The sequence below is a fragment of the Emiliania huxleyi genome (assembly GCF_000372725.1).
Source record: "Emiliania huxleyi CCMP1516 unplaced genomic scaffold EMIHUscaffold_81, whole genome shotgun sequence".
Lineage (NCBI taxonomy): Eukaryota > Haptophyta > Isochrysidales > Noelaerhabdaceae > Emiliania > Emiliania huxleyi.
In genome coordinates this window covers 143,823-155,786 of record NW_005195940.1, presented here as the reverse complement: position 1 = coordinate 155,786, position 11,964 = coordinate 143,823, and the positions used below count along the sequence as shown (strand labels likewise).

The following is an 11,964-nucleotide window of genomic DNA, read 5'->3' as shown; positions in this document are numbered from 1 at the left end:
ACGATCTGCCTCCAGCCACCACGTGCACCCCCTCCCGCCCCAGGCTTGCCCCTCGCCACCCTCCCCGCGGCGCTGCGCCTCGCGGCCGACTTCCGCGCCGGCCTCGCCGCCGGGGACGCGCCGCTCTCCGCCTCGCTGGCGCGCATGCCGATGCGGACCGCCAAGCACGCCGCCCTCTTCGCGCTGCTGACGACGGCGGGCGGCGTGCTTCCGCCGTCGACGTGTTCCTTTTGGACGGCCGTGTCTGTCTTCTTAGGCGGGCGTGCTGCTGCCCTCGCCGTCGCTGCGCGAGCTCGGCGGCTCGCTGGTGCGCACGGCACTCCGATCCTACTACGACCGCGTCTTCTCGTGAGAGAGCTGAGAGGGGCGGCGCTTGGGGGCGACGGAGTACTCCCGGCTGCCGCAGTGCCGCGGGTTGCCGGAGGGGGACACAATGAGAGAATACTATGAGAGTCCACGCGAGACGGTATATACTCAGTGTAATGCCGCTTAGTACGCATGCTATTTCTGTCCAATTTACGACACACCTCGCTGGCCGTGCGACTGCTGAAACTCGTAGTCGTGCACTTTCTTCGCGCTGGCACCGCCACCGGCACCGGCCACCGCGCACACCGACCCACACCGGCGCACCCGCGGCAGCCGGGGCACACCGTGCCTCGTGCGCGCGATGCAGCCGCCGCGGGCGCCACGCGGTCAAGGGGGGCGGGGGCTCCGAGTCCGGTTGGGGGAGGGGGAATCGTGCAACGCCACCAGCGGCCAACGCATGCCCCCAGCCCCAGGCAGGCTCCGCGTACCATAATTTACGACCTGGCTCCATTCTCCGCCCGCTCGGAACGACGAACGTGTCAACTGTCATGGAGGGGGCGATGCTTGTACGATTTGCGACTCTTGCAGCTGCTCGCGCCCACTGAGCGACGGTGTGTGTGTGCGCGCGCGCGCATCGCGCGGACATGTCATAGCGTGCTCGGGTAGTGCTCGCTGCGTCACTGTCGGCGAAATTCTTAAATCTTCTTTGGAAGACACACCACGTACTCCATACACGCGCGTGTGTCGTGGCCGCGCATTCCGCGGTAAGTGAGCCCTCGCAGCACGACCCGTCCCTTCCACAGCCGGAGAGTCGTTGCTCGTTGCGTCCGCGGGTGAGGCGAACACACCGCACGTCTCAGCCTCGCGGCCCCTGCGCCCCGGCCCCCGCCCCCGCCCGCCGCCGCGCCCGCATGCGTGTCCATCCTGTGAGTCGGGCGGTGCCTCACGGGCGAACGGCGGCCTGCACATGGTCCTGCACAAACTGCTCGATCTCCGAGCGCAGGAAGAGGTTGGGGCAGAGCTGGTCGAGGCTGAGAGGCTTGCTTGGGTTGGTGGGGTGGCTGCCGGACTTGGACACCCACTCGGCGAGCGCCGAGAACTCGAAGCTCTCTCCGGTGGGCGTGCAGGCGGGCGTGGTCATGATGCTGTGCGTGATTGGGCAGACGAAGCCCGGCGGCACGTCGAGCGAGTCGAGCGAACCCGGCAGGACGAGGGCGGCAGGCCAGTGCTTTGGCGCTGCAGGAACCGGCGCCACGCGGATGTCGATCCCCACGATCCACCCGAGCATGGCCATTCCCCGCTGAATAAGCTGGAGGCCATCGGCGATCATGTCGGCGATGTTTTCGGCGTCGGGAGCGGGCAGACGAGCGGGAAAGAGCCGAGCAATCGCCCTCCACCCCGCAACCATGTGGACGGGGAAGAAGAAGAAGACGTGGAAAAAGCCCTGCGAGAAGATGAGGTACGCAAGCTGCACGCCCGGCAGAGGCAGCAGGCGTGGGCGATTGCGCTGCAGAGCGTCGCGAGCCATAGCAGCTGGATCGCGTCGCTGGATGAGGCCACACAGCCAGTTCAGGTCCGCACAAATGTGCTCGAAGCCCACGATGAACACGAGCAGGAGCAGGCACGGATCGTCGCGCCACCACGGATTCTCGCCGGCTACGTTTAAACCGATTACGAAATGCAGTGGGGAGATCACGATGCAGAAAAGGAATGCAGTGCGCATGAGCCAGGTCGGCAGGGCTGCAGATTCGCTCTCGTCGGCGCTTGCGTCGCCGAGGAGTGTGGCCGAGAGATCCGAAAGCTGCGTGGTGCCGAGGATGTTTGCCGCGAGCTCCGACAGCAGCGAGCGGTCAAAGAGGACGAGCTCAAGGAGAGTGCTGCGTGGCTGCATCCAGAGCCCGCAGTAGACGTACAGCCCGTACGACTTGCGGGCCAACAGGAGGCGCGGCAGGTGCGGGACCGGATCGGCGGCCGAGTCAGGGGTATTGTCCGTCTGATGCTCCGTGCAGTTTGCGGGTTGAATCGGCGCGGCGCAGCAGATCTGCGTCCTGAGCGGCGCTGGTGGGCTCTCCTGAGCGGCGCAGCAGGTCTGCGTGCGCACACCAACTGCTGTATGGTCACCGAGAGCGTCCCGCCCGCCGAGCGCACCGCCAAACGCTAGGCCAAACGCGATCATGCCCATGACAGAACCGAACATCATTCTCACGACGGGATGCATTTGCGACAGCACGAGGCCGGTACGGAAAGCGCGGCGACCTCTCGGCGGAGGCCGGCGAGTCGAGAGCGAAGAGGCGCCGAGCGACAGGAAGAAATTGCGCATTAGTTTCGTCTTACAAGCTCTTCTTGCGCACATTCTTCCTCTATGCCAAGGACGAGCAGTGAGTATTCTTGATACGAAACCACGACGACACACACCAGTCGACTCGCTTCTCCCACAAGACCGGCCACGGCTACGTCAAGGCGCATCGTAGAAAGACGTACCAAGTGTCGATTCTGTATAGAATTGCGAGGCCGTGGCTTCCATTCTGTCGCTTGGTTTTTTCACGGCGACTTGCTGGACCATGCAGGTGCGGACACGGTCAAGGCAGCGATACAAGAGTATTAAAACTAGATAAGGAATTCACGGTGCTGGCGGAGGCGTGTGACGAGGCTGATGCTGAGTAGCCGCACCAGCGCTGCTCAGCGGCAGTGTGCGCCGACCAGGGGCAGGGCCAGTGGTAGACAGTGGACGTGGTGAGGCTGCTCTCTGAGCGATGACACTAGCAGGAGCATCATGAGTGTCATCGGAGTCACCTGTATTACGATATCACCACGCCGCCACGCTCGCAAGGGCCGCCTAAGCGCCTAAGCACCCTAAGCACCCCCCCGCTTAGGCCGCTTAGGCGCTTAGGCGAGTGACGGCCGACTCCCCGGGGCCTGGCGTGCCTCCGCCATGGGCTGAGCGCCTGGGAGAGCCACTCAGCAAGTGGTGTGCGCGCGTGTACCAGCCTTTAGCGTGCAGTCGGGCCACCCCAGGAATTCTGGGATCTGCATCTGGGCTAGTTCCATTTCACTGTGGCACAGCTCGCGTTACAAAACCTTGATTTTGACCATTGCGCGAAAAAGGTACATCTCGGTGCCTTCCAGAGGCAGCTGCGACCCCGCCGAGTAGACGGTAACGCACAGCAGGTGGCGCGGTGCGTTACCGTCCACTCCGCTGGGTCGCAGCTGCCTCTGCGCGTCCTGGGGATGTACCTTTGTCGCGCGCCGGAGACGACTCGACGCCGCTGAGATCGGAGATCAAGCTCTGACAGGTCGCACGTCGCTCCTTTGACGCCGACGTGACTCACCCGTGCAGATCACATCAGGACACGGTCTCGACGCGCTCGGTACGACGCCTGCGACCCGTCTCGGGTCAGGTGGCACGACGCTCATCGCGCCTACCAGCGCTGCCGTGCAGGTTGCCACGACGAGGTCGAGCACGCTTCTATACGCTCGCCGAGCCTTCCTTTCCATCCCATTTGGCAGCCTGGGAACGGTGGCGGTCAGAGGCAAAGCATACGAGGGGTGGTGGAACCACATGTCACGGCTACTGCCGGCTTGACCCCACGATAGCCTCCGGAGGCTGACTTTGAGGCACAATCATCGGACGACGTCGGCGAGTTGAGTCGCGCTCGCGGTAGCCAGATGACCTCTCATACTAGTATCATCGGCCATGGCCGCAGGAAGCGCGGGGGAGGGCGCTGGGAGCAACACGGAGCTCCGTTGGACGTTTTCAAGATTAGCGTGTCAGAGTGAAATGGAACTAGCCCTGGCGCTCGGGGGTGTATACAGCGGAACGGATCGTGAAAAACTCATATAGCACGTAGTGGTTTCGTTGCGGAGCATAACTCATAAGAGTCCCTCTGAAGTTTGCGCACGGAGGCGCCTCTTTTTCCGCGCCTTCCGCCTCTCTACTTGCCCTTCTTTTGCTCCGGCGGCTTCGAGATGCGCTCGCGCGCGCGCTTCTCCCAGACGGGGGTCGCGTCACGCGGCTTGCGGGTCACCTGCGCGTGAGAGGGGCGCGTGGGCCGAGGAGAGGGGGGGGGGGGGGGGGGGTCTTACCGTAAAAAAAAAGGGCGGGGGAGCGTCCCGCCCCCCCGGGGCACTCAAACTTTGCAGAGTCGCGGCGGCCGTACTCGACGCGCTCATTCCGCCAGTACTCGAGAGGCTGGATGCGGTTGCCCTTCGAGCGGCGCGCGCCCTGCGAGGCTGGGTCCACGACGAGGCCGGTCCGCGCCGCGACTTCGCCTGGCGAGCAGAGGCGAGGGGGGGAGATGGGAGGGAGATGGGCGTTCGATGGAAAAGGCGCCGCTGGTGTGCGTGTCTGTGCGTTTGTGCGTGGAAGCGGTGTGTGTGTGTGTGGACAGGAGGGAGCTGCTCCCCTCTCCGCACCTTCGAGGCGGCCGATCCGGTCGAGCGACGTCTTCCGCTTGCGACCCGCCCGCGGCTTCGGCGCGGCTGGCTGCGGCGGCTGCTCGAACTTTTCCTCGATGCTTTGCCGCACGAGCTCGTCAAGTGTCGGTCCGCCGTCGGGCTGCCGTTAGGGTTGGGGCTCGGGTTAGTCGATGGCGGGGCCCCGGTGGTGCCGCAGGCTGCAGGCGGGCGGGCGTCGCGCCGCGGTGTGCTGCTGGCACAAGGCTGCTAGCTGGCGCGCTGCGATGGGAGAGGCCGATCGGGCGGGCAGAGACGGCAGCGGGGCGGGACGTGTGGGGGGCGGCTAGTGTGCCCCTCGCCTCCTGTGTCTCGTCGCCGCCGCCGTCGCTCCCGTCGAGAGACTCGTTGTCGTCGAACGCAGCGGGTGAGCCCGCGTCCGAGCAGCCGTCCGTCTCCATCGGCGCCGCCTCGTCTGCGCCGCACGACGCGCCTCCCGCCGCAGCCTCGAGCAAGCCCGGCGCGACGGGAGAGGTGCCCAATGAGCGGCGCTGCCGCTCCTCCTCCTCCGCCGCAGAGAGGGGGGACGTGCCCATCGAGCGGCGCAGCGCGGCCGCCTCCTCCGCCTCGCCAACCTCGACCGGCGGCGGAGCCTCTCCTGCGTCCCCGGCTGCCGACGCCGACTCCTCCTCCGCCGCTGCGCCCTCCGCCGCCTCCGTGAACGGTGGCGGGCCTTGCGAGGGGCCGCTCGGCGGCCCACACTCGTCGTCGCCCAGCGCCATCATCGGAAGCGGCGCCGGCTCCTCGCACCCTGAATCCGGCGGGGGCGGCGACGCCCCGCCCGCCGCCTTTTCCGAGACAGGAGCGGGCGTCCGCATTACCTTGTTGGAGCGGCGGAAGGGCGTGGGCGCGAGCTGCGGGTCGAAGGCGGAAGGCGCCGCCTGGGGGTCCTCCGCCGCAGAGGAGCATCCCGCTGCGCCGGCGGCGGCCGGCGGCGGCTGCTGCTGCCGCAGCGCTGCCGACGCCTCGAGCAGCGGGCCGCGCGACTGCGTGAGGACGCCGAGCAAGTCGAATGTCCAGTCGCGCGGCGTCACCTGCCGACCGCTGCCCGCCTTGCGCCGCTGGCGCTCGTCCCGCCGGACGCGGCTCATCGCGGTTTCAAGCAGCTCCAGGAAAACAAGAAAAACGGCGCATCCCGCCCTGGATGTGAGGCTGATGACTGCACTCCAAGTGCTCCAAGGCGCGCATGGCGCTGGCAGCCGCCATTCGAAATCAATCCACAAAAAGAATTTTTGCCGAGTGGCGCTTTGACGATACTACAACGCATATCCCTCCCTTGGGGTGTCGGTTTTCTTTCTTTCTTTACTACAACGCATCGCAAAGCTATGTCGCTCACTCCCGGTCTCAAGGGACCAGGAAGGGAATATACTTGCGAGCGCAGCCCGCTGCGCTGCCCAAGGGCGGCAGCCTCGGCAAATGTTACACTGTCTCCTCGGAGGCGGAGAAGGCCTCGGCAATGTTACACTGTCTCCTCGGAGAAGGCCTCGGCAATGTACATGAACGTACACGACCGTGGCGTTCCACGTAGGATGAGGCGGAGGGTGTGGCCACTGAAGGCATTTTTCGGCACCCTCTGTCGGCGGTCGCCTATTGGTGCATGAAGCCCGAGGTTTGCGGGATGCGCGCGGCGGCAGGCGCCGGGCTCGGGACCGGGGGGTCCCGTGCCGGCGCCCCGGTCCCTACCGGAGTGCACGCGTCCGCGCTCAGAGCTCGCCCGCTGGAGTCGTGGGCCAGGCCGCCGTGCGCTCGGCGGGAAGGGAGAGGCTGTTGTGTTGAGTGAGCCTCTCGCGCCTCCCTCTCTTCGCGCATCCTGTGCATCTTGAGTCTTTTTCTGCAATTCTCTCCAGTAGTCTCACTCACGGGTGTGAGGCGCCCGCGGGGGGGGGGGGGGGGCAGCAGCGCCTTCCGAGGGAGCGCGCGATTCCGGAAAGCTAAGAATTCTTTTTTCTGGCGGCATGAGTGGCGCCGCGAGCCCAACTCTGGTGCCCGACCTGGCGGTGGGCGACCTTGCCGCGCTGCGAGCCTTCCTCTCCGGGCGGCGGACGCGCGGCACTCTCAACGCGCGGCTCGACACCGACACGCAAGACACGCTGCTGACCTGGGCCGCTCGGCACGGGCAAGCGGAGGCGGTGCGGCTGCTGCTCGAAGCCGGCGCGAGCGTTGGGGCGGCTGACGTAGACGACGCCTCCGCTCTGTCCCTCGCGTGCGAGAAGGAATGCCCCGAGTGCGTTCAGCTGCTTCTCGAGGCCAGCGCGGCGGTCGACCAAGCCGATGAGGACGGCTTCACGCCGCTCTACATTGCGTGCCAGAAGGGCCACCTCGAGATCGTCCGGCTGCTCCTCGAGGCCAGCGCGGCGGTCAACCAAGCGATGAACGACGGCACCACGCCGCTGTACATCGCGTGCGAGAAGGGCCACCTCGACGTCGTCCGGCTGCTTCTCGAGGCGGGCGCGGCGGTCAGCCAAGCCCGCAACAACGGCGCCACGCCGCTGATCATGGCGTGCCAGCAAGGCCACGTCGAGATCGCGAGGCTGCTGCGCGACGCTGGCGCAGCAGTCGGCCAAGCCATGAACAGCGGCTTCACGCCGCTGATCATGGCATGCGGGGAGGGCCGCCTCGAGTGCGCCCAGCTGCTCCTCGAGGCCAGCGCGGCGGTCAATCAAGCCAATGAGGACGGCGGCATAACGCCGCTGTACATCGCGTGCGTTAAGGGCCACGTCGAGATCGTCCGGCTGCTCCTCGAGGCCGGCGCTGCGGTGAACCGAGCAGATTCTGATGGCTTCACGCCGCTGTACTTGGCGTGCCAGAAGGGCCACGTCGACATCGTCCGGCTGCTTCTCGAGGCTGGCGCAGTGGTCGACCAAGCCAGCGGCAACGGCGTCGCGCCACTGCTCATGGCGTGCCAGAAGGGCCACCTCGAGATCGCCAAGCTCCTCTCCTCCTACGGCGCCTCCCGCGCCGCCGTGCCGCCCTTCGGCACGCCCGAGGAGATGGCAAACAACCGCGGCCACGCCGACCTCGCCGCCTGGCTGGTCGCCAGCCGCGGCTGGACGCCGCTCGCGCACCTTGAGAGCCTCACCGCCGCCCGCGCGCTCTCCCTGCTGCGCAGCGGCGCAAGCTTGCACGAGGGCGAGCCGACGCCGCTGCAGCGCGCCGCGGGCGGCGAGGGCGAGGCGGCGGCGCTGGTCCGGCGGGCGGCGGCGCCGTGGTCGCCGGCAAGCCACTCGCTCTTCCCCGCGGCGGCCCGCGCGCGGGCGGCGCTCCTCGTCCTCTCGCTCTACGAGATCCACGAGCGGCACGAGCTCGACTCGGCAGGAAACACGAACGGCATCGCGGCGCGCGACTTTAGCGCGTGCGTGCTGCGCTTCGCGATCACGCGCGAGACGGAGTAGCGCGGCGCGCGCTCGCGCTGCCGCGCGCGGTGGCGCGAGGCGAAGAAGAGCCGGTGAGTGTGCGAGGCTCAGCGCCCACGCGCGGGAGGGTAGCCGCGTGCGAAAACTCAACCTCGCCGTTCACTGGGCGTCATGCCGTGTATCCACGTGGTCGTGGAGCTCTCAGTGTTTTAGTAATGCATCTTAGTGCCCCTGGAGCACTTGGAGCACTTGGAGTGCAGTTGGCAACCTCACACCCAGGGCCGGGGAGCTAAGAAGCGCACCCAGCGCGGGCCGGATGATCGGCATCGTCCATCGAGGAGCCCGCGTTTTCTCTTCTCTTCCAGTTTTCCAGATCCACTTGTGTGTGCCAGTCCGCGCCAGTCTGTGTTTAAAAGAATGCTTCTTCCCCCGGCGCCCGCTGCCGTAGCCCCTCGCAGCAGCCATAGCCCCCTCGCCAGACACGCCGCCGCCCGCCCGCCTCCTCGACCTCCCCACGGACCTCCTCTTGCGCGCCCTCTCTCGCTGCGACCCGGCCGACATCGCTCGCGTCGCGGCCGTCTCGCTGCTCTTTCACGACTCGCTCGCGGAGGAGGCCATCCGCTTGTGGGCGCAAGAGCGCGGCTTCGAGCTTCCGGCGCAGCCAGAGGGCAGAACTGCGCCTTGCGGTGGCTGTGCCTTAAGAAAGAAGAAACAGACAACCCAAACGAGGGATAGGGGAGGAGGACAGGGTCCCCACCTGCACGAGCAGGATTTTGGAAGGACGATCAGGGGCACAGGTGGGGCTCTCCTGCTCCTGACAAGGGACACGACAGGCTCGCAGCGCGGTGCACGGTGGAATCCCAACTCCACTGGCGGTCTCATCTCTGACGCGCTGGCCCGAGCTCGCCGCGAACCGCAGCGCATGGCGCGAGACCTTGCGGACGGGCGTTGCCCCGCCAGCCTTTTGGCCGCCGGCTCCACCGCCGCAGGCCAAGCCCCTGTCGCGCACAAAGCTCCCCCGGAGCAGCGCGCAGCAGACCCAAGCCAAGATGAATGAGTCGCTCCGCCGGGAGCGTCTCACATGACAACATACACATACATACATTCATTCATGACTCTCAGTCAGCGCTTTGATCCCAATCACGACACATGTGTGACTCGCCTAGTGTGGAGACGCCGTGTACCGTGGGGCCTTGTTGTCCTAGCACGGGAGTACCCGTGTGGACCGGAGGTAACAGCAGCAGCAGCAGCAGTAGCGACCTTCCTCCGGCTTCTCACCTGCGCAGAGAAAAGAAAGAAAACAGACAACCCAAGAGGGAGGGATGGGAGGACGGCACGCCGCCACCACACAGGGATTTTAAGGAGAGGAGTGTGGTGCTAGCCGTCGCCCACCCTAACCCTTGGTCGTCTGCCTCTTTCTATCTCCCTTCGCAGTCCCTCGCCGATTCTCGCTCCAACCTTCATGCCACCTCGCGGTCGTCCCGCACTCTCGTCGTTCTCCCTCCTGGTCGCTTCCTCCTCTGTCGCGTCGCTCTCGTCTGCCTCATCCTGCAACGCCGCCGCCGCCTGCCGATCCCTTGCTCTCGCGGCTTCTCCCGCCTTTCGGCGCAACTCTGCCCAGAGACTCCGCCCGGAATAATTCTTTTCCTAACAAGCGCCGTCTTGCGGCTGGCGGTGGTGGATTGCTGGGTGGTGGCTCAGCCCAGTACTCCGCCGGAAAATGCAAGCCTGGAATTTGACGGACATCGAGAACCTTGCCGAGCCGATAGAGGTGACTACCTCTCGCCGCGGCGAGACCGGCGCGTACGAGCACCGCGTCGGGTACAGGGCGCTGGTCGACGTCCACGGCCGCCGCTCCGGGCCGTCTCGCTTCTGGCGCTGGCACGAGGACACCTACCTCGATCAGCTTAGCCGCAAACACCCGGCTGCAAACCTGCGGGCGCAGGCCGCGATTACCACGCGCTCCTACGAGCACAGCCTCGACTGCGAGCCAGCGTCCGAGAGCGACGACGGCTGGGGCTACACGCCAGACCCCGCCGCCGACGCGTCGACGATCCGCGTCCGGCTGCGCGGGCAGCCTGCCTTCGCTGCCGTCGAGGCGCTGGACGACGAGACGTCTGCCTCATCGCAGACGAGCACGCCGGCCAGCGCCACAAAGGTGCGGCGGCGGCGAGGCGGCGAGGGCGAGGCGTGCGTGCAGCAGGAGGGAGGCTGCGCCGAGTGCTCCTCGGCCGCCGAGGAGGAGGCCGCCGCTCAGCAGCCGGGGGCGAGTCTGCCCAGCGGCGGCGTCGGCAGGCCGCCGCCCTTTGACGACGTGCGGCTCCGGCTCCGCGGCGAGAGGGACGCCACCACCTCCCGGCTTGCGCGAGATGCCCCTCTCGGCCGGCTGAAGGCCGTCGCCCCTGTTGCGCCGTGTGGCGGCGGCGAGGTCGGTCCGTGCGACCGACCGTCTTCTGAGCAGGCCACGCGTCGTACACACCCACACCCCCACATCTCCACACCCACTCCTCACCTGATGTGTGTGTGTGTGTGTGTGTGTGCAGAAGCTCGCCCTACCGCACCTGTAGGCCGGCCCGCCACGCCGGCGCAGTGGCCGGGCGACGCTGACGCTCGAGCCGCTGGCGAGGGAGGCGCTCAGCCTCGCCTCGCGCAGGTATGGCGGCGCGAGTCCCCGGGCTCGCCCATGTGGTGGATGGATCCACTCATTCGTGACGTGGTTCCTTCGCAGGTACGGCCGCGAGGTTCTCGGCCGGCCGGTCGAGGTTTGGTGGGCGGACGAGCGGCGCTGGTTCGGAGGGAGGGCGCGCGACCATACCACGCGGCGACGCCTGGGCTGCATCTCGGCGAGATCTCGGCTGAAGCTCGGCGGAAGCTCTCGGCTGTTTAGGTCCGCGACTACAACGCGACGGACGGCTCTCACCTCGTCGTGTACGACGAAGGCGCGCGCAGCCACATGCTCCGAAGTAGAAGTGAGCGAAACTATCTTGGATGGCTCGCGAGCTTGTGTGCGGGGGGGCGCCCGACCAGTGGCTTGTGTGCGGGCACAGTGACAACGGGTTCATACTCGCTTCTCGTACAATGAGAGCAAGTGACCAGGCGAGCAAGGGTGGGAGGCTCTCGGGCGCGAGGAGGCGCTCGGCTGCCTCCGGTGGGGCGGCGGCGGTGGGCTGGGCGGCGGCGGTACTGGGCGGGCGGCGACCTCTGGGGCGGCGCGGCGGCGTGGCGGAGGGAGGCAGCCGGAGAAGGGGGCCACCAAACCGGGCGTCAAGAGGCGCGCGGCGGCGGCGGAGAGCGAGGTCGGGCCGCCGCCAGACCCGCCGCGCGACGTGCAGAGACGGGTCGTCGGTTCGGAGGGCGGTTCGGAGCAATGCGCTGGGGTGTTCAGCGATTCGGAGGAGGAGAAGGAGCCGGTGGAGACGGAGGAGGGGGAGCTGCTGCCGCAGCAGGAGGCGGCGGTGGTGGTGGAGGAGGAGGTGGTTGAGGAGGAGGAGGAGGAGGAGGAGGAGATCGAGGCGGAGGTGGAGAGGCCCGCGCAGCGGCTGGAGGTGGCTGCGGAGGTGAAGGAGAGGCCGGCGCAGCGCCGCCGCGTCGGAGCAAGTGTCGGAGCCGCCTCGCACGAGAGGTGGGACGCGTCGGACGACTTTGAGCGGCGGCTCCGCAGCCTCAACCGGCAGGCGGAGTGCGCCGTCGCCCTCGACTGCCTCGCTGCCGCCGTCGCCCCTCGCCCGACTGCTGGCCCGCTCGAGCCTTGTCGTCTCCGGGCTCCTCCACCTCCGCCTCGATCTCGACCTGCGGCTCCGCCTCCTCCCCAACCGGCTGCTGCTGCAGCACCACCGCCGCCTCCTGCTGCGGC

General features: G+C 67.3%; 3 protein-coding genes across 3 annotated transcripts; 1 reads left to right on the top strand and 2 right to left on the bottom strand.

Annotated features, from left to right (window-relative positions):
• Window positions 1–1,249: 1,249 nt before the first annotated feature.
• EMIHUDRAFT_218819 (hypothetical protein) lies at window positions 1,250–2,524 on the bottom strand (the record flags this gene model as incomplete). Its single annotated transcript, XM_005759133.1, has 1 exon — window positions 1,250–2,524. One exon carries the CDS (start codon window positions 2,522–2,524, stop codon window positions 1,250–1,252), a length of 1,275 nt encoding a protein of 424 aa, XP_005759190.1.
• A 1,615-nt stretch (window positions 2,525–4,139) lies between these two features.
• Window positions 4,140–5,307, bottom strand: EMIHUDRAFT_438647 (hypothetical protein). The gene is made up of 4 exons (XM_005759132.1): window positions 5,061–5,307; window positions 4,720–4,861; window positions 4,421–4,575; window positions 4,140–4,331 (listed from the first exon to the last, which is right to left on the bottom strand). The coding sequence occupies exons 1-4, from the start codon at window positions 5,292–5,294 to the stop codon at window positions 4,239–4,241; spliced, it is 624 nt and encodes a 207-aa protein (XP_005759189.1). The 5' UTR covers window positions 5,295–5,307; the 3' UTR covers window positions 4,140–4,238.
• A 4,524-nt stretch (window positions 5,308–9,831) lies between these two features.
• EMIHUDRAFT_218815 (hypothetical protein) lies at window positions 9,832–11,078 on the top strand (the record flags this gene model as incomplete). The annotated part of the gene is made up of 4 exons (XM_005759131.1): window positions 9,832–10,539; window positions 10,679–10,764; window positions 10,840–10,899; window positions 11,051–11,078. 4 exons carry the CDS (start codon window positions 9,832–9,834, stop codon window positions 11,076–11,078), a joined length of 882 nt encoding a protein of 293 aa, XP_005759188.1.
• Window positions 11,079–11,964: the final 886 nt, after the last annotated feature.